Genomic DNA, 24,919 nt, shown 5'->3' on the forward strand with positions numbered 1-24,919 from the left:
TACATGTGTTCCCAAACATGATCCCCCCTCCCCCCTCCCTCCCCATAACATCTCTGTGGGTCATCCCCATGCACCAGCCCCAAGCATGCTGTCTCCTGCATCAGACATAGACTAGCGATTCAATTCTTACATGATAGTATACATGATAGAATGCCATTCTCCCATATCATCCCACCCTCTCCCTCTCCCTCTGAGTCCAAAAGTCCGTTATAGACAGCTGCGTCTTTTTTCCTGTCTTGCATACAGGGTCGTCATTGCCATCTTTCTAAATTCCATATATATGTTGAGTTTTAAGCCAGCTTTTTCACTCTCCTCTTTCAATTTCATCAAGAGCTTCTTTAGTTCTTCTTCACTTTCTGCCATAAGGGTGGTGTCATTTGCGTATCTGAGGTTACTGATATTTCTCCCGGCAATCTTGATTCCAGCTTGTGCTTCATCCAGCCCGGTACTTTGTATGATGTACTCTGCATATAAGTTAAATAAGCAGGGTGACAATATACCGCCTTTATATACTCCTTTCCCAGTTTGGAACCAGTGCGTTTCAAGACATGTCCTTAGGCTACGTCATTCTTTCAAAGGCTGTGTCCTGCCAGTTTGTTTCCCTCCTGTTTCACTGGGATCCACTATCCTCTCTTTGTCCTTCTCTTCTTCCCACTTCCCCCAGGCAGACAACTTTACCTGGTCTCCAGGTAGAGTGGGGAGAAACCGGCTCTGCTTGATCATATATGCTTCTAAGCCTTTTCCTGGAACACCTGCATGTAGGCTTTAGAAATCCCCAAAGCCAGGGGTCTGATTCTTGTTTTCCCAGTCATCTGTGACAGCCAAGGCCATGAAGGTCTTCTGTCTAGTGACCCAAATGAAGGCGGGTGTGGGGACATATCCGCTAACATGAAAAAAAAATCCTCCACCACCAAATTGCCCCGGGCCACTGGGTGGGAAGAGCCGACTCATTGGAGAAGACCCTGATGCTGGGAAAGATTGAGAGCAGGAGGAGAAGGGGACAACAGGCTGAGATGGTTGGATGGCATCACCGACTCAATGGACATGAATCTCTGCGAGCAAACTCTGGGAGATAGTGAAGGACAGGGAAGCCTGGCATGCTGCAGGCCATGGGGTTGCAAAGAGTTGGACATCAGCAATAGTAGCAACAACCCCAAGATCCACTGGGGGCATGGCCTCTGGACTCATTCTAGATTCTCACCTGGGGGATGGGGGTGTCTGAGCCTATTGCAGAAAAGGCGACCCCTTCCAGGGCCCAACAGTGGGCTCTTGTCTAACACTCAGAAGTAAATTGTTGGAGGAGACACACATGCTGACAAAGCAAGAGGCTGTATTGGGAAGAGGCGCTGGTGGAGAGCAGGAGGGTAAGGGAGCCCAGAACTGCTCGGCCACGTGGCTCACCATCTTGGGTTTTACAGTGATGAGATTAGTTGCCGGGTTGTCTGTGGCCAGTCATTCTGACTCAGGGTCCTTCCTGGTGGTGTGTGCATCGCTCAGCCAAGATGGATTCCGGTGAGGAGGATTCTGGGGCGACATGTGGACTGATATCTCCTCTGTCCTATTGATCTTTCCCAAATTCTTCCAGTTGGTGGTGATTTGTTAGTTCTGTGTTCCTTACCAGGGTTTTCTGTCATAAAATAACTCATGCAAATGGTTACTGTGGTGCCTGGCCACCCACCCAGGGTGGGTGGTTTCAGCCAGTATTTTCCCTAACCCGAGACTCACCAAGAACTGGGGCGTGGCCTCTGGACTCATTCTAGACCCCCACCTCGGGGCTGGGCTATCTAAGCCCATTCATTCTCTCGGGGCTGGATGGGGGTAGCCAGGTGACAGAGGCTGGTGGGGATTCAGTAAACATTATGTGTGTGTGTGCTAAGTCGCTTCAGTCATGTCTGACTCTGTGCAACCCTATGGACTGTAGCCTGCCAGGCTCCTCTGTCCATGGGATTCTCCAGGCAAGAATATTGGAGTGGGTTGCCATGCCCTCCTCCAGGACATCTTCCCGACCGAGGGATCGAACCTGCATCTCTTATGTCTCCTGCATTGGCAGGAGGGTTCTTTACCTTGATCCCTAGCACCACCTTGATCCCTCCTTAAATGCCAGCTCTGACTTGGGCCACTTCACTTTAAAGGGCAAATAGAGAAATGGGCAGAATCCAAATAGGAGTGATGCTAATGACTCAGGGGGCCTAGAAGGAGACCACTGGAGCAAGGGCAGAATAATTGGAATGGTCTAGTGCCAGATGACAGAGTTGAGGGGTGGCTCGGTAATTGCCAAGCTCTGGGAAGGTTCTTCTCAGGAAGATGCCAACCGGCTCGCCCCCATCCCCCTTGTCCTCAGAGGGCAGAGCAAGAAATTAGCTTAAATTGGTGCTGGAAAGATTTAGGTTATGTGTAAGGAGGAACTTTTTAAACCTTGAAATATGCTATCAAGAGAGGCTGTGGGTTCTCGGGAGAGTATCTAAAAATAGCCTGTTCTTTAAAAATAGATCTGGGCAAGCTTTAAACATAGCATCAGCTCGGCTTCTCGGGGATGGTTTTAAGTGCAGGCATGCCCGGTATGATTTCCTCCCCGGGCCAAAGGGCAGAAGGGAGAGTCAGCCTTTATCCCCCATCAGGGCAAACATCTGGATGTTTCAGATGTGCACAGATAAGGGGTTTCTTTTTCTGTCTGCCCCCACGTTGATTGGTATCAGAAATACCAACCTTTGGCCTCTCCCAGTTTTCTTTCCATGGGAGGATGTTATAGGGCTGATGTTAATCGGGTCAGTCCCACCAGCTTCTCCCAGTCCATCCCCTTTCCTGAGTCAGGGCTTTCCAGGGCCCGAGGCTTTGCTAGGACTCCATCCGTCTCTGCAGTGCCAGACGTGGCTCCTCCAGACACCTGCCCACCCCGCTCAGTACCCTCCTCCTGGCCTCATCCTCTCACTCAACTGCCCCTCCAGGACCTCCCTGCCTGCCACCTTCTTGCCAATCTGTCCTCCATCAGTGGCAAGAGAGGGCTAGAGGGATAGGGTGGGCAGGGAGGTGGGAGGGGGCTTCAGGATGCGGGGGGAATACATGTATACCTATGGCCGATTCATGTTGACGTATGGCAAAACCCATCACAATGTTGTAATTATCCTCCAATGAAATAATAGAAGGAAAACAGAGAGAGAGGAAAAAAAGGCTGCCTGGTTCTCACCCCCAAACTTACAATTATGCAATTCCTGCCCATTGCTCTCAGGAGAAAGCCTGAACTCCCAGTATGGCTTCAAAACTTTCCACGCAGTGTCTTATTTACCCCTCCAGCAGTGCTCTCTCCACCCACATGCCCTACCTAACGGCTCATCACGGCCCCACCAAGCCCTGATGCCTGTGGGCTTGGCCAGGGCTGCTCCACTGTCTGGTCTACCCTCCCGGTTCTTCTCTGCTTGAATGTCACCCCCTGTAGAAGCCTTTCCTGACCCCCCAGACTTGGTCTCAGAGCCCCAGCTCGGATTCCTGTAGGCCCCCAGCCTTCCCCCATTAACTGCCCTGCCGCACAGGCATCCCATTTTCTCTGTCCTCCCTGAGAGCATTGAAAGCCAGGTCACTGATCCCCCATCATATTTCCCCAGCTATAAGGTGGCCTGGAACACAGCAGGTGCTCAATACATGCTCAGCGACTAATGACTAAAGATTGAGCTGCCCTTGCAGGGGTTTCCCTTTGCTACCTTCCTGCCCTACCTCATCTGATTTCAGCTTCCTCCAGGTCCCCAGGGGCCCATCTGTCTTACATCTCTGACATGATACGCCTGAGATATTGGCAAGTCCAGATCAGGGCCCACGTACACAGAATACTTGTTTAGACATGAATGTCCCCTGAGTGTTCTGAGTAATAACTTGGACAGCGCCTTTAATGGTAAGCTCTATTAAAAATTAATTCATCAGTGGATCCCTCTGATATCTCAATTAAATGGAGCATGCCACTAGCATCATACATCCAAACCCTATGAAAGAGAGGGAGGCTGGAGGCAAGAGGAGGTCTGGAAGTCAGCTGGACATCGTTGCTCTGTATCCTTCCCCAGAGGAGGCATCCTGGCTTGGCCCTCCTGTGTGTCCTCCAGCCCCAGGAGGCACAACTCCACGTGGTCAGGCTGACTCCTATCCCCACCCGCTACCTGCGGCCACACTGCGTGGCCTCACTTTAAATTCCTGAGCACAAGCGTCACACACAAGTAGCACGGCCCCGCTGGCCACACACACTGCCATGGTTTGTCTGCACTTCCCATACTCTGAAAGGACCGTTTCACACCGTCTCCTGGTTCCTCAAACCTCCCCCCATCTGCTGTCTCGCTCTCGGCTGGTGGCCTGGCCTCCTGGGAGAGAGGGAGAAGCAGAGCCATTCCTGTACTGGGGCCTGCACACACCTGCTGGCCTTCTCCTTCCCTTGTGCCAGGAGTCCCAGCTTCCTTCAAAAGCCAGCTCCAGGACTTCTTGGTGGTGCAATGGATAAAAGTCCGCCTTGCAATGCAGGGGACACAGGTTCGATCCCTGGTCTGGGAAGATCCCACATGCCGTGGAGCTAACCACTGGAGCCCACGAGCTCTAGGGCCCGTGCTCTACAACAAGGGAAGCCACCACAATGAGAAGCCTGCACTCAGCTAGGGAGTAGCCCCTGCTTGGCGCAACTAGAGAAAGCCTGCACGCAGCAAGGAAGACTCAGTGCAGTCAAAAACAAATAAATAAACTTGACTTTAAAAGGCCAGCTTCTTTGTCTTCCAGAACCTTCTCTCTCCCTGGTTTCTATTGCTGTCTGGCTCATCTGTGCTCTCAGGCTCCCTCTGTCTACTTGGAGTGCTCTGGGTAAAGGTGGGAACATCCTGTATCTCCCCTCTTCAGGAACCCTCCCTGAGCTCCAGGCCCCCTCTGCTATCACCTCATCTTTTGGCTTCTCCATGCAGCGAGTTTGGACGTCTTCTCTCTGTCTGGCTGTTTTCTTTCCTCTTCTCAGCCTGTTCCATGGAGCATCTGCCCCCATGGCCTCCATGTTGGCAAATCCAGCAATCACTTCCGGGTCTTCATCTCTGACCCAACAAACTGCTTCCTCCTCCTCAGTGTGCATCCTTCTCCTGGCCTTGGCAGTGCTGCCTGTGGTTTTCAGTGGCAACCCACTCCAGTACTCTTGCCTGGAAAATCCCATGGACGGACAGAGGAGCCTGGTAGGCTACAGTCCGTGGGGTTGCAAAGAGTCAGACACGACTGAGCGACTTCACTTTCATTTCTTTCTTTCCCGGCCTCTGGTCCTCACTCTCCTCTGCTGGACCTGCCTACCCTGCTCAGCTCTGGACATTGGCCCCATTCTTGACATTTCTTTGCTCTCTCTACCGTCTGCGCCCAGGTGGTCTCTTGTAGGCCCACGTCCACATACCAATGGCGCATGCATTTAAATCTCCAGCTCTGTTTCCCAGGCCTCAAACTTGTACACCCAACTGCTGCTATGATGTCTCAGCTTGGGTTTAATATAGGCATTTCAAATTAACTTGGCCCAGGTGGGGTTTGACTCACCCAGGCATCTTCCGCCATCTTCATTTTTGTGATTGGCACCATCATCCATCCAATTGCCCAAATCCAACCCCCACGGCCCTCCCAATCGCTGGGTAGCTCTGGCCCTCCACACCCAGCAGGTCTTGAGTAATCCACCCTCAAAACCCGCCCGGGAGCTGGCAACAACTTTAGTTCAAGCAGCAACAGCTGGGCCTGGGCTCCCTTCTCTACCCCCACTTCCTTCATCTGTCTTCACACTGCAACCAGAACGATCTAAAATGTAAATTAGGCCCCTGCTTCAACCCTCTACAATGGCATCCCGTTGTACTTAGAAGAAAGCCAGACTCCCCACCGTGATCTACAATGTCCTAGCTCTTGCCTGCCTTCCTAACCCCTCTTTAATTCCCCCAACCCCCTGCCCCTTTCCCACTCTGCTGCCGAAGGTCAGGCTCTGCTGCCTCCAAGCCTTTGCCCCAGCCAGTCACTCCCTGCGTCTGGAATGCTCTTCCCCAGACCTCCGTGTGGCTGCCTCCAGTTCCCCGCTCAAATCTCTGCTGATTTGAGTCACCTCCTGGGAGAGGCTCTCCCTGACCACCCACTCTGGAAAGCCCCCAGCATTTGCCCTATTTTATTTCTCACCCTTCACTGTCTGACATTTTCTTGTTAATCAGTGTGCTTGTTGTGTGGATCTCTCCACTAGAACCTGAGACCCCGAGAGCAGGTTTCCCCCCACCACGTCCCCAGGAACAATGCTTGGCATATGAAAAGCATGGATAAATATTCGATGACTGATTGAGTGAATGAATAATAAATAAACAAATGATGAGTCTGACATTTGTTCATGTCTGTAGACAATTTGCTCTCCAGAGTTTTCAAATCTGGCCCTGTCCTAGCTTATCCGCATATCCCAGACTCTAAACCTTTACACCAGCCAGCCCAGTTCCCCAAAGCACCTTGCACTCAGCATTCATTTAACAAACACCTGCAGCACACTTACTATGTGCCGGGCCCTGGGCTCGGTGCTGGGGAGTCACTGGAGAGCGAAACAGGCCTGGACCCTGGACTAGGGTACAGGCAAGGAGCCTACACAGCGAGCTCTAAGCACGTGTTCGTTCATTCATGAAACACGTATACAGGGCTGATTATGAGCCAAGCACTGTTCCAAGTGCTTGCTTTACTGCATAAGCCACTTAATCCTCATACCAATCTGTGCACGCATGCTCAGTCGCTCACTCGTGTCCGACTCTTTGCAGCCCCAGGGACTGTAGCCCACCAGGCTCCTCTGTCCCTGGGATTTTCCAGGCAGAAATACTGGAGTGGGTTGCCATTTCCTGTTCCAGAGGACTTCCCAACTCAGGGATCAAACCCGAGTCTTCTGAGTCTCCTGAGTTGGCAGGCAGATTCTTTACCTCTGAACCACTGAGGCAGTTGTTATTATCCCCTTATTACAGCTGAGGAAACTGAGGCACAGACAGGTGAAGTAATCCAGGTCACACAGTTGGTGAGAGAGCTGGAAACCAGCCCCTCCCCCTTCCTTTGTATCACTCCTGCTTTACTCTGGGTTCACCTCTTGACCCTCCGTGCGTGCTAAGTCCCTTCGGTCGTGTCTTAACTCTTTGCGACCCCATGGATTATAGCCCGCCAGGCTCCTCTGTCCATGGGGATTCTCCACGCGAGAATCCTGGAGTGGGTTGCCGTGCCCTGCTCCAGGGGATCTTCCCAACCCAGGGATCTGACTCTCCCAAATTCCCTCTTTATTCTGGCCCCATACCAGCCCCTCTTGCCTTGACAACAGGTTTCAGCTCCCTCGGTCTGACCAGTGGAGGGTGGGCTGGGGGTCATGGCAGCTTTTTGTCTTGGGTTCCGGTTCCGGTGGGCACCACACTCAGCCCAGCTCTGAGCCCTTGGCCAGTATCCTTCACCCCACTGCTCTCCCAGGTCTCCCAGAGGACAGGGAGGAGCCATGCTTGCTTCACCACCCTGGCTGGAAATCCCATTTATGGTGTCAGGAGTTGGGAGAAACCACAGGATGAGAGATTTACAGCTGCGAGTTTCCTGGTGTGGGCCCACGCCAGGAAGCAGCGGTCGCAGCAGAGAAAGCCACGTTCATTTAGTTGCCGCTAATTTATAGGAGGTGCCGTAACTCAACAGAAAGTCACTTTTTAACTCAGAATGAATTAGAAACAATTCCTCCTGCTGAAGATTCTTACAGCAGATGTTGGTGGATCGCACTTCACAGAACAAACATGCTTCCTGAAACTTGATCGAGGGCCCAGTTTTTTAAGCAGGGTCTTTAGAATGCAACCAGAAAATCTCACCAACCTATCTTTGAATGATTTGTACGCTTCATTTATTGACTTTTCTTAAAGCATGGCCTTTCATATTTGGGAATAAATGTGATTCAATTGAGAAATCAATGCATTTCTAAAGTAACAATTTGGAGAATTGATTATTCTGTCAACAGGCTGGGTTCAGCTTCTGGGTCTAGTTGGTAGTTTTTGTGTTAAAATACTGTTACGTCCCCACTGTCCTAGTGTGTGGGGTAGTTGTTCTCATGAACATTTTCCTTCTTTAGTGGATGCTTTCTGACATTGCATATGCCTGCTACCATTCCCACTTTATAGATGAGAAAATCAAGGCAGTGACAGGTCCGATAAACTCAGAGAGCATCTGGACTGGCATGGTGAGGAAGAAACTGAAGACGTTACAACAGCTGAGGGTTTGGAGAGCAAGGTCCAGCCCTCAGACGGAGACTGGGGCAGGGGGCGAGGTTGGGATGGGGCTAAGGAATGAGCCCCACAGAGGGAGCGAGAATGTGTGTGTGCGCGCTATGTTGCTTCAGTCCCGCGTGACTCTTTGCGACCCTATGGACTGCAGCCCGCCAGGCTCCTCTGTCCATGGGATTCTCCAGGCAAGAATACTGGAGTGGGTTGCCATTTCCTTCTCCAGGGAATCTTCCCGACCCAGGGATCGAACCCACGTCTCCTGCCTTGGCAGGTGGATTCTTTACCATTAGCACCATCTGGGAAGCGAGGCTCCGGGTAGGGTAGCACTTCTGGAGGGAGTGAACAAGGGGCTAAAAGGAACAGAGACCTGCCCTTCGAGCCAAAAGACTCCGCCGGAAGTCATAGTGACGAAGACAGTGCAGCATCAAAGAAATTCATGGCACAGAATGACGAGCTAGGAGCAGACATGTCACGTGAGACTTGGCATATGGTACAAAATCATGATGTAAAGTCAGTCGGGATATATGTCTATGCACAGTTGACTCACTTCGCTGTTCAGGAGAAACTAACACAACATTGTGAAGCAACTATACTCCAATGAAAGTTAACTCACTTTTTTACAACTCAGAAATAAAATTATAAAATAAAGTCAGTGGGGAAAGAACAGTTTGTTCTATAAGGGTTCAAAGCCATTAACTACTCATTAAAAAAAAAATAAAGTTATATCCTTATCTCATGCCGCTTACCAAGATAAAGTCCAGATGAATCAACATAAATATGTGTAAGTATGTTAGAAAAATATAGGAGAGTGTTGATTTTCTTAAAGTAGACACAGGAAGCAAAAACTAAACATCCAAAGACTGCTAACTTTGACTATAATAAATAATCAAAGTAGATGACAAAAACAGCTTTATTCATAACTGACAAAACTTTGAAGCAACTAAGAAGTCCTTTAATAAGTGAATGAGTAAATAACCTGTGATACATCCGTACAGTGCAATATTATTCAGGAATAAAAGGAAAAGCGTAATCAAGCCAGGAAGCACATGGAGGAACCTTAAATCCATATTGTTAAGTGAGAGAAGCCAATCAGAAAAGGCTACATACTATGTGATTCCAACTCTATGACATTCTGAAAGCACCCAAGCCATGGAGACAGTAAAAAGATCACTGGTTGCCAGGGTTTAAGGAGGGAGGGTTGACCAGGTGGAGCATAGCGGATTTTTAGGGTCATAACTATTGGACACAATGGTGAATACATGTCACTTTGCCTTTGTCAAAATCCATAGACTGTACAACACAGAGAGTGAACCCTAATGTAAACGATGGATTTAGTAATAATGTGTCGCTGGGGCTTCCCCGGTAGCTCAGCTGGTAAAGGATCTGCCTGCCACGCAGGAGACCCTGGTTGGGTTCCTGGGTCAGGAAGATCCCCTGGAGAAGGGATAGGCTATCCACTCCAGCCTTCTTGGGCTTCCCTGGTGGCTCAATCAGGAAAGAATTCACCGGCAACGCAGCAGACCTGGGTTCGATCCCTAGGTTGGGAAACTCCCCTGGAGGAGGGCATGGCAACCCACTCCAGTATTCTTGCCTGGAGAATCCCCATGGACAGAGGAGCCTGATGGGCTGCAGTCCATGGGGTCACAAAGAGTTGTACATGACTGAGCAACTAAGCCCAGCACAGCAATGTATCCCTACTGTCTCATCAGTTGTAACAAATGTACACACTATTGAAAGATGTTAATCATAGGAGAAACTGGGGGGGAAAGAGGGGGGGTGGATTTGGGAACTCTGGAACTATTTTCTGATCCTTTTTCTGTAAACTTAAAACTGCTCTAAAAAATAAAACCTATTAATTAAAAAAAGATGCGCTATACATGAGAAAAGACAAACGGTAAACTGTTTGGAGTCAATGTAACAAATACGATTAGTATCCAGAACACATAAAGAACTTATATCAGTTGATAAAGATTTTTTTAAAAAAGGAAATTGACAAAGGATACAATCACAGAATAAGAAATATAAGCGGTTAATAAACACATGAAAAATGCCCAAGCTTACTAGTAAGGAGGGAAATGTAAAATTTAAAACAATGTTGAGGTGTCATTTTTCACCATGCCGTGGATACGATTTGTAATGTTTTATAGTATGAAGTATTGGTGAGGATTTGGGTGAGGACTCTCAGAGCTGGCAGAAGTTCCACAAGGTTCTGCTTCTCAGGTGAGCAATTCACTGACATTGATCAAAATTCAAAACGTACACAGCGTTTATGACCCGGCAGTTCCTCTTGTTTTTCACGCTGGAGAAATACTTGCTTGTCTGTACAAAGAGACTTGTAGAAATGTGTTCATTGCAGCATTCATTTAGGGAGCAAAAAAGCTGGAAATAGTGTCAACTGATTGGATAAATAAAACATGATATATCATTATCAAGAAATCTTATGCATCAGTTCCAAAGAATAAGGTATGTCTTATGTACTTTTTGGGAGAAGGCAATGGCACTCCACTCCAGTACTCTTGCCTGGAAAATCCTATGGACAGAGGAGCCTGGTGGGCTGCAGTCCATGGGGTCGCTAAGAGTCAGACACGACTGAGCGACTTCACTTTCACCTTTCCCTTTCATTTACTGGAGAAGGAAATGGCAACCCACTCCAGTGTTCTTGCCTGGAGAATCCCAGGGACAGGGGAGCCTGGTGGGCTGCCGTCTCTGGGGTCTCACAGAGTCGGACACGACTGAAGTGACTTAGCAGTAGCAGCAGCAGTATGTACTTTTTGGAAGTTCACCAAGAATTAGGTCAAGTAAAGAAAAATAAGGGACTTCCCCGGTGGTCCAGTGGTTAGGCATACTGCCCGCCGGTGCAGGGAGCTCAGGTTTCCATCCTGAACTGAGATCTCACATGCCTTGGAGCAGCTGAGCCCCTGCACCCCAACTACTGAGCCCATGTTCTAGCCCATGTTACAGACCTACAACAACTGAGCCCACACACCACAACTACTGAAGCCCTGTGCCCTAGAGCCTGTGCTCCTCAGCAAGAGGAACCGCTACAATGAGAAGCCAGCACACCACAGCTAAGAGTAGCCCCCACTTGCTGCAACTGCAGAAAGCCTGCACGCAGCAACAAAGACCCAGCACAGCCAAAAATAAACAAATAAATAAACAGAAAAAGGAAAAGAGAATATCCATATGGCTCAACCCTTGTTTCCTTCCAACAGAGAGAACCAAGGCAGAGGGGACGGGAGAGGTTTCTAGCCTACCTTTGCTGGGGCATGACTACGTATGAGGTCTAAGCCTGGCAGAGACAGCCTGGGCAGGCTGAGCCCTTAGGAGACTTTGGGGGCCTCAGCACCTGTCACGATCACCCCCTTCCTTGATTTCCTGGCTGAAGTACACCTTACCAGCCCTGAGGAGCACCCCTTATCTGCGGCCAGAGGTCTGTGATAGGCTGGCTTCAGCCCAGAGATGCGGGCAGCCAGCTGAGTCCTCTGTCTCTGGGGGACCTGGGGTGAGGTGACTGGAAGGAGACAGATGTTCTGGATCCTGCCGGCTCAGCCCCCAAGCCCCAACCATGCACATCTTTCCTCTGCTCTGCTTTCAGTGACATCACCTTGGTAGCTTGAAACTGACCACAGTGGGATTATCCACACCATGAAAGCTGGCAAACACTACAAATCATAGCTTCTTTATTTTTCTGTCTTCAGAGAACGTGTTGTTAAACCTTTACATTCAAGGGACTTCCCTGGCGATCCAGTGGTTAAGACTCCATGCTTCCACTGCAGGGGGCACAGGTTTGATCCCTAATCGGAAAACTAAGACCCTGCATGCCTGGCGGTAAAAAAAAATTTTTTTTTACCTTCACACTGTGGGAACACAGGATGTCCACCTACACCCTCACTCCTGCCCCTAAGTCTGGATTCAGGACTCAGAGCCTCACTTCCTCTTTACTTATGCCTTTTCTTATCTCTGCTGCTACTGCTGCTAAGTCGCGTCAGTTGTGTCCGACTCTGTGTGAACCCATAGATGGCAGCCCACCAGGCTCTGCCATCCCTGGGATTCTCCAGGCAAGAACACTGGAGGGGGTTGCCATTTCCTTCTCCAATGCATGAAAGTGAAAAGTGTAAGTGAGGTCGCTCAGTCATGTCCCACTTTTAGCGACCCCATGGACTGCAGCCTACCAGGCTCCTCTGTCCTTGGGATTTTCCAGGCAAGAGTACTGGAGTGGGGCGCCATTGCCTTCTCCTTCTTTACTCCTCTCTTTATCTCTGTCTCTTCTCTTGCATCAGAGGGGAAGGGGTGACTGGGCAACAAGAGGAGGAGAGATGCCTTCTCGGCAGCTTGGGAAGAACCTTGGCTTTAAGGCCATTTGGATCTGGGCCCCAGTCACAACTGAGCCATTTACTCTCTTTGTGACCTGGGACAGACTTGACCACTCTGAGCTTCTGTTTTCTCACCTGTGAAATGGGAATAATCACAGTCAGGACGACTATATTAGAGGTGTGGTTTTGCTTTGACTTCAGGGAGTGACATGCACCTAGACTTTGATGCGAATGGAGCCCTATGGAATTGTGCAGTGGGCAACCTGAACAATGGTATATGGCCCACATCATCTTACTTACTTCAGAGGGTTGTTGTGAAAGTTAATAATGGAGGTGAAAGAGTCTGACAAGTGCCTGGCACACAGTAGGTACACATGCATTATTGGTTTCCTTCCTTCCTCTTGTCATCTACCCCTTCTGTCCTCATCAATACTGTATCACTCCATTTAAACTTAGGTATGTGCCAGTTAGCCACATTGCCGTGGCACCCACAAGGCTCTAGATGCCATGATCCACACAGTACAACGTCCCCTGTCTTATAATAACCCTGGTAACTGTATCAGTTGCATGCCTGCTAGGCAGCAGACATGGAGGCTGCCTTGCTTCATTTCAGTCAGTTTTCACCTAATCTGTCATAATCTTCGTCTTAGGGTTGAAAGACTTGAGACTCAGAGGAGGGAGGTACCTCACCCAGGGCCACATGGTAAAAAAAAATTCCCACTCAGATCCTTTGGAATCAAAGTCCTCCCAGCCAGTTCCAAAATTTTTGACATGAGCCACAGAAAAACACTTCATAATTACAATCACTACACACACAGCCGTACACAGAGACACATGTGCATAGAGCTGAAAGTTTCACAAAGCAATATTTACTCCTGCTACATTTGATGTTATCAGATATTTCTATTCCATTCCAATAGTTTTTTAAAATGCTGGTTGCAATCCATGAAGTTGATTTCATAATCCACTTGTCTAATGCATCAGGACCTGCAGTTTGATAAACACTCTCTAAGCAGTTTCTCTCAAATGACCTTAACACAGGTATCAGCAAACTCTGGCCCATTGGCTAAACCTGGCCCAACACTTGCTTTTGTAAATAAAGTTTTATTGGCACACAGTCATGTTCATCCCTTTGTGCACTGTCTGAGGTTCCTTTGTGCTAATACGGTAGAGTTGAATAGCTGCAATAGAGACCACATGGCCCAACCCACAGAGCCTAAAATATTGACTTATCTGGTCCCTAACAGAAAAGCTGCCCATCCAGAAGCAGACCTGACTCTGTGTCTTTCTTGCTTAAATTTCTCCAGTGCTGCCCTTTGCCCTCTGGTTGAACTCAAATTTCTTGGTGGGCTTAGAAAACCACCGCCCTCTGATCTTCTGTGCTCTGGTCCCACTGGCTGCCCTTTCCTGGGGAGGTTCATGTTCTCCCCAGCACTAACAGGCCTATGGTGGGTAGACAAAGCCCCACCTTGCTTCCTGACACCTTGTCCTGCTCCCCCCGACAGGCCTCCTGGGAATGGTAGCCCACATGATGTACACGCAGGTGTTCCAGGTCACCGTGAGCCTCGGCCCTGAAGACTGGAGACCCCATTCCTGGGACTACGGGTGGTCCTTCTGGTAAGTGGCTTTTGAGTTTCAGACACCAGAGCCCTGAGGCATGCTGGGACTTTAGTAGCTCAATTCAGTTGGGAAACAGAGGAAGGTGGGAGTGGGGAGGGGAAGTAGGGGAAACTCAGAGTCCAGAGATGCTTTGTGATCCTAGAACTGAGGTTGGCAAACTCTAGTCTCTGGGCCAAATCCAGCCCATCACCTGTTTTTCTGCAACTAGGGATGATTTTTACATTTTTAAATGCTTGAACATGAATCAAGAGAAGAAGAATATTTTGTGACATGCGAAAACTCTGGAACATTCAGATTTCAGTGTCCATAAATAAAGTTTTATTGGGACATAGCCAGGCTCATCGTTTACATATTGTCTACAGCTGCTTGCAATCTAGAGTAGCAGAACTGAGCAGTTATGACAGAGGCTGAATGGCTCACTGAGCCTAAAATATTTACTATCTGGCCCTTTACGGAGACAGTTGGCCAGCCTCTGCCTTAGAGGCTGCTCCAGTAGTAGAGACAGAAGCTGTCAAGAGCCTAGGGAAGGGTGCTGGATGCAGGGAGCAGGGACCAGCACCTTAGAGCTTGGTGTATGAAATAAAGGCAGACTGTCAGGGTTGTTTGGCTTGGGAGTGATGGAATCCCAGGCCTAAGTAAACAAGAGGAGCATTGAAAAGCCCAGGTGGGTCAGCTGTGGGGGATGGAGGGAACGGATTGTAATGAAAAACCCACCCACCTCAGTCCAGTCAATAAGGGTACACATTGCTTCCTGTAAATGGAAAGCGCAGCCTGGCAGGGACTTCAGGGAACGTTTGATTCAGAGTTGCTGATGTCATCAGAGCTGAGTTTTCTTCCTCTGTGGTCACCGGAGCATTGCTCACTCCCCATGTGTCCCTGAGTGGGCTTCGCTCCTGGTGCTAAGAAAGCTCCTTTGAGGCTGGTGCTCCTTGCTTCACATACAGGATACAGGAGGAGAAAGAGCTCTTTCCCTAACATTCACTGACGTCCCCCAACCCTCCCTCTGATGAGCTCAACTTAGGTCATTTTCTCTCTTCTGAATCATCACCATGGCTGGGGGAATGTCATGAGCTGATTGGGTCAGCTGGGCCATTCTTCTGGAACAAGGAATGAGTCCAACACTCCTAAATGGTGAGTGAGTGGAACAGATGCTAAGTGAGCTACCACAATGTCCGCTTCAGGCACAGCTGGATCCAGGTGGTCACGTGATTGATCAGGAACCCAGTCATTCTCTCCCCACTTCTGACCCCATTCTCTTTGTGTCAGTTTTACTCATAGGCAACTTTCCCCCAGGTGGTAGCAAATTTGGTCACCAAGCCCAGTTCTAGGCTTATGTGCTGTGCTAAGTGACTTCAGTCGTGTACGACTCTTTGCAACCCTATAGGCTATAGCTTGCCAGGCTTCTCTGTCCATGGGATTCTCCAGGCAAAAATCCTGGAGTGGGTTGCTGTGCCGTCCTCCAGGGGATCTTCCCAACCCAGGGATCTCTTACCTCTCCTGCACGGGCAGGCTGGTTCTTTACCCCTAGCGCCATCTGGGGCAAACTAGTCCTAGGCTTACATGTTACAAATGTAGCAATACCAGAAGAGAGACTGGGCCTCTTTCCAATATTGCCAGCCAAAATCCTGGATATAACTTTCATTGGATTAACTTAAGTCACCTGACCATACTGAAACCAATGATTTAGACCCTGAGGGGACTCGACTGTTCTAATTGGGCTGGCTTGAGTCACATGGTGCGGTGAGTGGGGTTGCCCCATCCACACTATTGGACAGAGAGATGGAGGAGAGATCCTCTAATGGGAAACTGGGGGTGGGGCATGAGTGGAGTGAGCTGTTATCAAAAGGAGGACTGTGCCCTGGAAAGACAAGTGACCATAGTCTGTTCCACAGGGTATCCGTGGTCCGGTTCTGGAGCTTAGGGACCATTCATCCACTCAGGCATTTAACACATTAGCTGAGTGAGCACTTGTTCAGGGGCAGCTGGTGCTGGGGCTGCTAGCTACTGAGGATACAGCAATGGCTGAGGCAGCGTTGTAACAGGAGTTCTGGACAGGTAGGCACGCTACCCACTGAACCACGCTATGATGTGGGTGGTTGAGGGGAATCAGCCAGCCATGGAAGCATGGAAGGAGGGGTCCCTGGCCCAGCTTCCCCTGGGGAGGGTCCTCGGGGAGAATCTGGCAGACAAGCTGGTGGAGGAGGGGATAAGGTAGGTGCTGGACAGGGGGATGGCAGGTGCAAAGACTTGGCAGTGAGAGGGCATCTCTGGTAGAGATGGTCAGAATAGAGCAGAAAGAGCTATGATTAGGACCGGTGGGGACTCCTGCTGTATTTCTGCCCCTTCCCACTCTCTGCTTGGCCCCGCCCCCTTAAAGCTAAAGGCCTGTGCCTTAAAGCAGAAGTCCCCAACACCTGGGATCGAATGCCTGATGATCTGAGGTTGGGCTGATGTAATAATATTGGAAATTAAGTGCACAATAAATGTAATACACTTGAATCATCCCCAGACCATCCCCCTACTGCCCCGGTCCGTGGAAAACTTGGCTTCCACAAAACCAGTCCCTGGGGCCAAGAAGGTTGGGGACTGCTGCCTTAAGGGGCCTTGACCGGCCAACACAGACCCCAATACCTTTAAGTAGAACAGTTGTAGGGAATCAGCAGTAGGGAACCTCACAACAGTGTGTGAGGTGGGTGGTTCATGGAAGGGAAACTGAGGCACGGGGAACTTAAATAGCCTGTCCAAGGTAATCCAGCTTGTGAGCGGCAGAGCTGGGATCTGAACCCAGACAGTCTGGCTCTGCAGTCTACGGTCTCATCCTCTATATTCTGCCTCTCAGAGTGTGTGTGTGTGTGTGTGTGTGTGTGTGTGTGTGTGTGTGTGTGTGTGAGCTTAGTCAAGTCCAACTCTTTGTGACCCCACGGACTGTAGCCCACCAGGTTTCTCTGTCCATGAGATTTCTCAGGCAAGAATACTGGCGTGGGTTGCCATTCCCTTCTCCAGGGGATCTTCCCGACCCAGGGATTGAACCTGCGAGTCTTGCATCTCCTGCATTGGCACGCGGATTCTTTGCCACTAGCGCCACCTGGAATATCAACAACCTCAGATATGTAGATGATATCACCCTAATGGTAGAAGGCGAAGAGGAACTAAAGAGCCTCTTGAGGAAGGTGAAAGAGGAGAGTGAAAAAGCTGACTTAAAACTCAACATTCAAAAAACTAAGATCATGGTATCCGGTTCCATCACATGACAGATAGATGGGGAAGAAATGGAAACAGTGGCAGATTTTATTTTCTTGGGCTCCAAAATCATTGCGGATGGTGACTGCAGCCCTGAAATTAAAAGCTGCTTGCTCTGGGGATGGGGTAATAGAGAGATAGTGTGTGTTTAGCACATGACACACCTAAGTGCTCTGGAAACACTAGTTTTCCTAATATTACCGATACTGACATGAAATTTAACACTCACAATAACCCCCTGTTGTATATGTAGACACTGAGACTCAGAAAGGTTGGGTCACTTGCCCAGGATTCAGCTGGTGCTGGGGTGCCTCTCTTTCCAGCATCCGCTGGCCCTCCAACCTGGCGGGGAGCCCAGCCTGCTGTGTTGGCCACAGGAACCTTTCTTCCTCTGGAAGCTAGACCTCCTGCCCTGTTCCTCAGCTCCCCCTGGGCTGGCCTCCTGGGGGGCACCCAATTCCCATTTAACTTATTTAAGGCCAGGCCCCAGTGTGAGGCCCCTATTAGGGCTGATCCATTTCTCCTTGTCACTGAGGCCTGCAAGATGGATCAGCCCCATTTTTCATCCCCCGCATCTGGGGCCTTGCCAGGGCCGTGCAGTGTCATCTCGCTTGTTTAATATGTGTGAGGCCATTTGTCAAAATTCTGCCCCACCCCCCCACCAGGGAGGAGGCCAGCTCCATGGTGAGACAGCGCCAGCCTCTGTCTCCTGGCCCAGCTGGGGTGGAATAACCCCTGGGCTTGTAGTCCTGCACTTCTGAGGAGCTCAGCTGATCTTGGGGACCAGCTTTCAAGCCACACCTGCCCAGGGAGGTGAAGTTTCTGTGGCTGGGTGTCCATCAGCCTGGGTTCAGTGCTTACATCGCCAGCAGTGGTGCTGTCTGGAGCTGGGAGCTTGGCTCAGGCTGTCAGCAGGACCAGCTTCTCAGGCATGGTGGCGGGGTCCCTGGAGAGTGTCCCAAGAGCAGACATTCCCAGAGATTCAAATGCAAGCTGCAAGTGTATTTTCTGAGCCTGCCTCAGAAATCATGCAGTGTCACTTCTGCTGTGTTCTGATGGTCAAGAGCAAGGGATCGGGGCCAGAAGCAAGGAGAAAGGGCTGCACAAAGCATGAACCTCAGGAGGTGTGGCTCAGGGCAGAAGAAGGGGCATCTTTGGAGACTGCACGAAATAACGCCCGTGAGGCATTAGCACAGTGAAGGCGCTCAGTGCGTGTTTTGTTATGAAAGGCAAGCGCCCCATCTTCCCTGAGTCTCAGCGTCTTCCTCTCTGGAGCAGGGATCATAGTACTGCGGGTCTAATGGCGTCCTTGGAAGCACCAGGTGGCCCCCAGCTCTCAGAGTGCTTATATACCAGAAGTGCTCTGTAAGTGGCAGTGATTATAAATGGTGATAATGACATGGGGACCTTTGATAATGCCATGCTGGCTTTTTGAGAGGCATGTGATCCAGATGTCCGAGAGGATGGCGTCTGGTGGGCATGCAGGCCATCCCTTGCATGTTCTCCGCAGTCTCCCGGACTTGGTTCCCAGGACGTTAGTGTTTCCTCGAGATCCAGCCCTGACTGCAGCCTCTCCTTACTCCCCGACTCCCCTCCCTGAGCCAACCCCCACACACACACTAAGCAGAAGAATCCCATCCCTGCCCTGTGCCCCAGGCCTTCCACCTCTCCTGCCTGCTACTTTTTCTAGCTGTCTTAACTCTCTGCAGGTTGTCCTGTGACAGTGCCAAGGCAAGCCCCTGAGGACTGGGGTCGTAGGGACGCAGGCAGCTGCTTGGCTTGGGGAGCAAGTGGATGAGGCCAAGGTGGGTCAGCACCTCCTTTGTACCCGGCATGGCGGGAGGCACTTTACAAACCCTGAGCTGTTCATTCCCGCCGTTGACCCTCACTTGGAGGGGTTGCCGTGCCCACCTGTGGGATGAGGACACATGCTGAGACAGGGCAAAGGTCCAGGTCACAAAGCTTCTGTGTGCGGTGCACAGCCTCAGAAGATACCACGTTACATGCAGCCCAGGGCTGAACCCAGCCTGTAGATATTTTGTTTGACCCGCCATGGTGTTTTGTTTTTTTTTAATTGCATTTATTTCTAACATGCGAATTCATAAAAATTTGACATAAAAATCCAGGTTTCTGGCTTCTCTTGACTATCGGAAGATATGTCCTCGCCTAAGCCACATTGCCTCATGGCAGCAGGCAGCTTCGGCTGAGTAGAGGCTGCCCCTTTAGATGAATCACCTGCTCACCGCCTTACCCCAGTCCCCACTGCTTCCTACCGCCTTACCCACACTTTCCTCATTGGGTCATCACCTGACTCTGCAGGAATTGGGGTGCATGACCCTGACTTGAAATGTCAGCATTTCCTGATGATGATGGGAGAATGGAAAGCCAGGGTCACTTTCTACTTCTGCTTTGCATTTGGTCCAAGTGGAGAGAGATGGGAAAAGGGCCCCTCCTACCCCAGCACACATAGAGTGAGACCCCAGCCCTGAGCATTGACAGAATGCGTGACAGAATGAGGGCTGGGGAACCTACCATCATGGAGTTGTATTATAAACGTGGGATGCCCAGAGAGGTTAAGCAATTTGTCCTGGGTCACACAGCAGAGGGGTGGCAGGTTAGGCCAGGTCCCAGGAGTGTGGCCCCTCTCTGTTTGCTTCTGGGGTCCATCTGTGTGTCATGTGGCCTCCCTACTGTCCTCCTCTCTTTGTCTCCCCTCCTCTTCAATCTCCCTGACCCTGTGGAAACTGCGGTCTAGCCCTTTCCCTCTCTGGGGACCCAGGCTGCCCTGCCCTCTCTCCATTGCAGCAAGTTGATCCCTTGCAGTGGGAGAGGGTGTTCTGGAAGAGCCTTGGCTACAAAGAGCCACTGCAGTGGGTGTTTGCTGGCGTTACTGAGAGGCTGTGTTGGCCAGCAGAACGCTCTCACCCTGACTTATATCCCTGAAGCAGGTGACATTGGCCTTGTTTTCTGCAAGACCAGAGTGGGGAGAGGGCAGCGTGGTGCCCAGACATGCCCTGCTTCCGTGGTGTGGACCAGCTGAGCCCCCAGAACCTGCCGTCATCATCTCTTGGTCTCTTCATTCACGGGCACCAAGGGTGGCCTAAATTAGGAGCATTTGTGCCTTGTCCTGCCCTACATGGTGACTCTGTGCCCATCTGGCCTGAAGGTGGGCAAGGACTGCCTTCCTCAGTGACCAGGTACAGTCTTTCCACTGAGCAGGGCCTGGGGTAGATTTCAAGGTGGCATCCGAGTGTCTCTGAATCCGGTCCCCTAGCGTCCCTCCCATGACCCACCCTGGTAGCTCCCAGAGGACAGAGAGTTCACTGACAGCCACCCCCACTGCCCGCCCCCCATCAGTGCCACAGTGTCCACTCTGTCCTTGTCTCCAAAAACCAGGTCAACCACCCACGTGCCTCACAATACCAGTCCAGCCACGTAAGCTGCAAACTCCAGCGGGCATTCCACCCTCGAGGTTTTCAGCCTGTGCCTAGTGTGTGGGCCTGGGAGCCTTGGGGTTTGGGCAGTGGGGAAGTTGAAGACTCACAGATGTGGCCCTGAGCCCCTCACCCACATCAAAACCAGAACCTGGGCTTCTACGGTGGTCTAGTGGTTAAAAATCTGCCTGCCAATGCAGGGGTCACAGGTTATACCCCTGGTCTAGGAAGATTGCACAGGCCTGAAGCAACTATTGCCTGTGCTCCAAAACTACTGAACCCACGTGCTACAACCACTGAGGCCCATGGGCCTAGAGCCTGTGCTCTGCAACAAGAGAAACCACCGCAATGGGAAGTCCGTGCACCACAATGAACAGTAACCCTGCTCACTGCAACTAGAGAAAGCCCGTGCACAGCAACAAAGACCCAGTGCAGCCACAAATAAATAAAACCAAAAGAAACAAAAAATCGTCCTGCGGCGCTACCCTACTTGTGCCAAGTTTAGGTTTTACCTTACCGGACTGTAATAAGGCACCCACATCCAGCTGGACTGGCACCAGAGTAGAGAGCTGTGGCTTTCACCCTGCTTGACTCTAACAAGCCCCAGGCACCTCTGAGTGTCTATAGAGGTCACATGGAGAGCTCGGACTCCCTCCCAATAGGCAGTAACAAGGTGCCCCTCCCCATCCCTGCTGAGGTGGTGTCAGAGGAGAAGTCGTGGAGAGTCAGGGTTGTCACCGCTGCTGGGGATGATGAAGTCATTCCTTCCCCTGTGGTATCAAGTGGAGGGAAATTTGGGAGCCATAATGAGTCACTCCTACCCTTCCTAACCAGAGTGGTAGCTGCAGAGGCTTCAGGGCGTCAGAACTAATCACCCCTGCCCAGCAGTAACCAGGAACCTTTCCGCCTTGAATGTCAGTGGTGGCCCAGTGGGAAGTCTTGACTTCTACTCCTACCTGGCAGTTACAAGGCAGTGTTCCCTCTTCCTTTGTCAGAATGGTGTCAGAGGAAGTCAGCTAAAGCAGAAGGTTTAAACAAGATCCAGAGTCTCATAAAAAAAAAATACCCCAAATCTCAAGATTGCCACTAAAAACCACTGACCATGTGAAAGCCTGGGAAAATCTCAACCTGAAAGTAAAAATATACTCCATAGATCCCAATACTGAGATAACAGAGATGTTACAATTATCTGAGAAAGATTCTAAAATAATCATTATTAACATGCTTCAGCAGGCACCTTTGAAACAAATGAAAAAAATAGAAAGTCTTAGGAAAGAACTAGAAGATGTAACAAAGAAATGAGTGGAATTTTTAAAACTCAAAAACACAGTAACTGAAATAAAAAACTTAGTGGGTGGGCACAACAGTAGGCTGGAGAAGACAGAGGAAAGAATCAGTGAACCTGAAGATAGAAGTTACCCAATGTGAACAACAGAGAAAACAGACTGTAAAAAAATGAACAGAGCCTCAAGGATCTCTGGGACTATAGCAGAGGATCTGACATTGAACTGCCAAAAGGGAAGAGGCATGAGCGTGCTGAAAAAGTACTCAGAGAAATAATGGCTGGAAAATTCTCCAATTTTGTAAAAGGTATAGACCTACAGAGTCACACTGAGTGGATAGCCAAACAGGATAAACTCAGGATAAGCTTGTCAATGAATATCGTAGATAAGCTGGTTTTAAAAAAACTAAAGTCAAAGAAAAAAATATTGAAAGCAGCAAGAGTGAAACAGTACCTTAACTGTGCTTCGACGTGTTCGACTCTTTGTGACCCCATGGACTGTAGCCTACCAGGCTCCTCTGCCCATGGAGTTTCCAGGCAAGAATACTGGAGTGGATTGCCACTGTCTACTACAGGGGATCTTCCCAGCCCAGGAATTGAACTTGTGCCCCTTATGTCTCCTGCACTGGCATGTGGCTTCTTTACCACCAGCGCCACCTGGGAAGCCCTTCTTAACTGTGTGTGCTCAGTTGCTTAAGTCGTGTCTGACTCTGCGATGCTATGGCCTGTCGCCCGCCAGGCTCCTCTGTCCATGGGGATCCTCCAGGCAAGAGTACTGGAGTGATTTGCCATGTCCTTCTCCAGGGGATCTTCACAACCCAGGAATTGAACCCACATCTTTTTACACCTCCTGAATTGGCAGGCAAGTTCTTTACCACTAGCATCACCTGGGAAGCCCTTAACCATGGGGAAAACCAATTTAAACAGGGAGTTTTGCATCAGAAACAATGGAGCTAGAAGGAAGTGACATGATGTTTCAAGTGCTGAAAGAAAAAAAACCATCAATTTAGAATTCCGTTTCTAGCAAAAATATCTTTTAGGAAAGGGAAGGAGGAATCAAAATATTCTCAGACGGGGGAAAACTAAGAAAAGTTGTTGGCAGACCTATCCTGAAAGAATGGCCAAAAAAAGTTCTCTAAATAGCAAAAAAAAATTAAGAAGAAATCTTGGAACATTAGGAATAAAAGAACATTTTTACTTTTCCTCTTGAGTTTTCTGTCATGCATAATGATTGAAGCAAAAATTACAACATGGCCTGATGTGGTTCTAAATTACTCAGAGGAAATATTTAAGGCAATTATATTATTAATGGGAGAAGATTAAGGGGCATAAAGGGAAAACAACATGATCGTATCAATCAATGCAGAAAATTTTTTGACAAAATTCAACATCCATTCATGATTTTTTAAAAACTTGCAGAAAGCTAGGAATAGAGAGAAACTACTTCAACTTGATAAAGAGCATCTACAAACACCTACAGCTAACATTATACATAATGTTGAAAGACTGAATGCTTTCTCCCCAAGACTGTAAACACCACTGTTGCTCAGCATAGTGCTAGAAGTTCTTGCTAGTGTCATGAAAAGTAAATAAAAGGCTGCTGCTGCTACTAGGTCACTTCAGTTGTGTCCGACTCTGTGCAACCCCATAGATGGCAGCCCACCAGGCTCCTCCATCCATGGGATTTTCCAGAGAGTGAAAAGGAAGAAATAAACTACGCCTATCTGCAGATGACATGATTGTCTATGTAGAAAAATCTAAGAAATCTATGCCTCCCCAAAATGCCTAGACCTAATAAATGAGTTCAGTTTGGTGTCAGGATACAATGTAAAAAATAGAAAAAAAATTACATTTCTGTAAGCTAGCAAAAACAGTTGGACAACAAAAGTAAAAAATGCAATACCCTGTACACTTCAAAAAGTGAAAGTCATGAAACATCTACAGGATTTGCATGCCCCAAACCACAAAATGCTAATGAAAGAAATCAAAGAAGATCTAAACAAGTGGGGAGATATACTATGTTCGTGGTAAAGACGTTGATTCTCAAGTTGGTATAAAAATCTCAGCAATATTTCATGTAGGTTTAGACAAGATAATTCTAAAATTTGGTAGGAAAGGCAAAAGAACTGGGAGGGCTAAAACAATTTTGAGAGAGAAGAAAGTGGGAGGAGTCAGTCTACCCAGTTTCAAGACTTACTATTGAGCTACAGTAACCCAGACTGTGTAGTATTGGTGGAAGGATAGGCATACAGATCAATGGAACAAAATAAGGAACCCAGAAACAGACCCACACAAATATGGCCAACTGATTTTTGACAAAGGTGTAAATCCATTCAGTGGAACAGGAAATAACTTTTTCAACAAATGGTACTGGAGCTATCTGATAGTCATAGGCAAAAAAAAAAAAAAAAAAAAAAAATCAATCTTTATCTATTCCTTACCTTATATAAAAAGTAACTCAAAATAGATCACAGTCCTCAATATAAAATGTAAAACTATAAAATTTTTAGAAAAAAATATGAGAAAAATCTTTGGGATTTAGACCTGGCAAAGAGTTTTTAGACTTAACATCAAAAGCATCAAAGGAAAAATTGATAAAATGGATTTCATCAAAATTAAACACTTTTCCTCTGTGAAAAAAATCTTGTTAAGAGGTTGAGAAGATAAGCTACAGACTGAAAGAAACTTTTGGAAACCACATATCTGACAAAGAACCGGTATCTAGGATATAGAGAAACACTCAAAACTCAACAGTAAATAACAACAGCAAAACAATCCAATTAGAAAGTGGGCAAA

The 24,919-nt window shown here is 48.9% G+C and overlaps 1 protein-coding gene across 1 annotated transcript in view; it reads left to right on the forward strand.

The window, feature by feature from the left end:
- The window catches only part of GSG1L (GSG1 like), a 254,066-nt gene that overhangs the window by 198,343 nt on the left and 30,804 nt on the right, over positions 1 to 24,919 (forward strand). Inside the window, exon 4 of the mRNA XM_052636124.1 lies at positions 14,053 to 14,164. Within this exon, the coding sequence (XP_052492084.1) occupies positions 14,053 to 14,164 (112 nt within the window). The remainder of the gene's footprint in view (positions 1 to 14,052; positions 14,165 to 24,919) is intronic.

Source organism: Budorcas taxicolor, chromosome 2 (assembly GCF_023091745.1).
Source record: "Budorcas taxicolor isolate Tak-1 chromosome 2, Takin1.1, whole genome shotgun sequence".
Classification (NCBI taxonomy): domain Eukaryota; kingdom Metazoa; phylum Chordata; class Mammalia; order Artiodactyla; family Bovidae; genus Budorcas; species Budorcas taxicolor.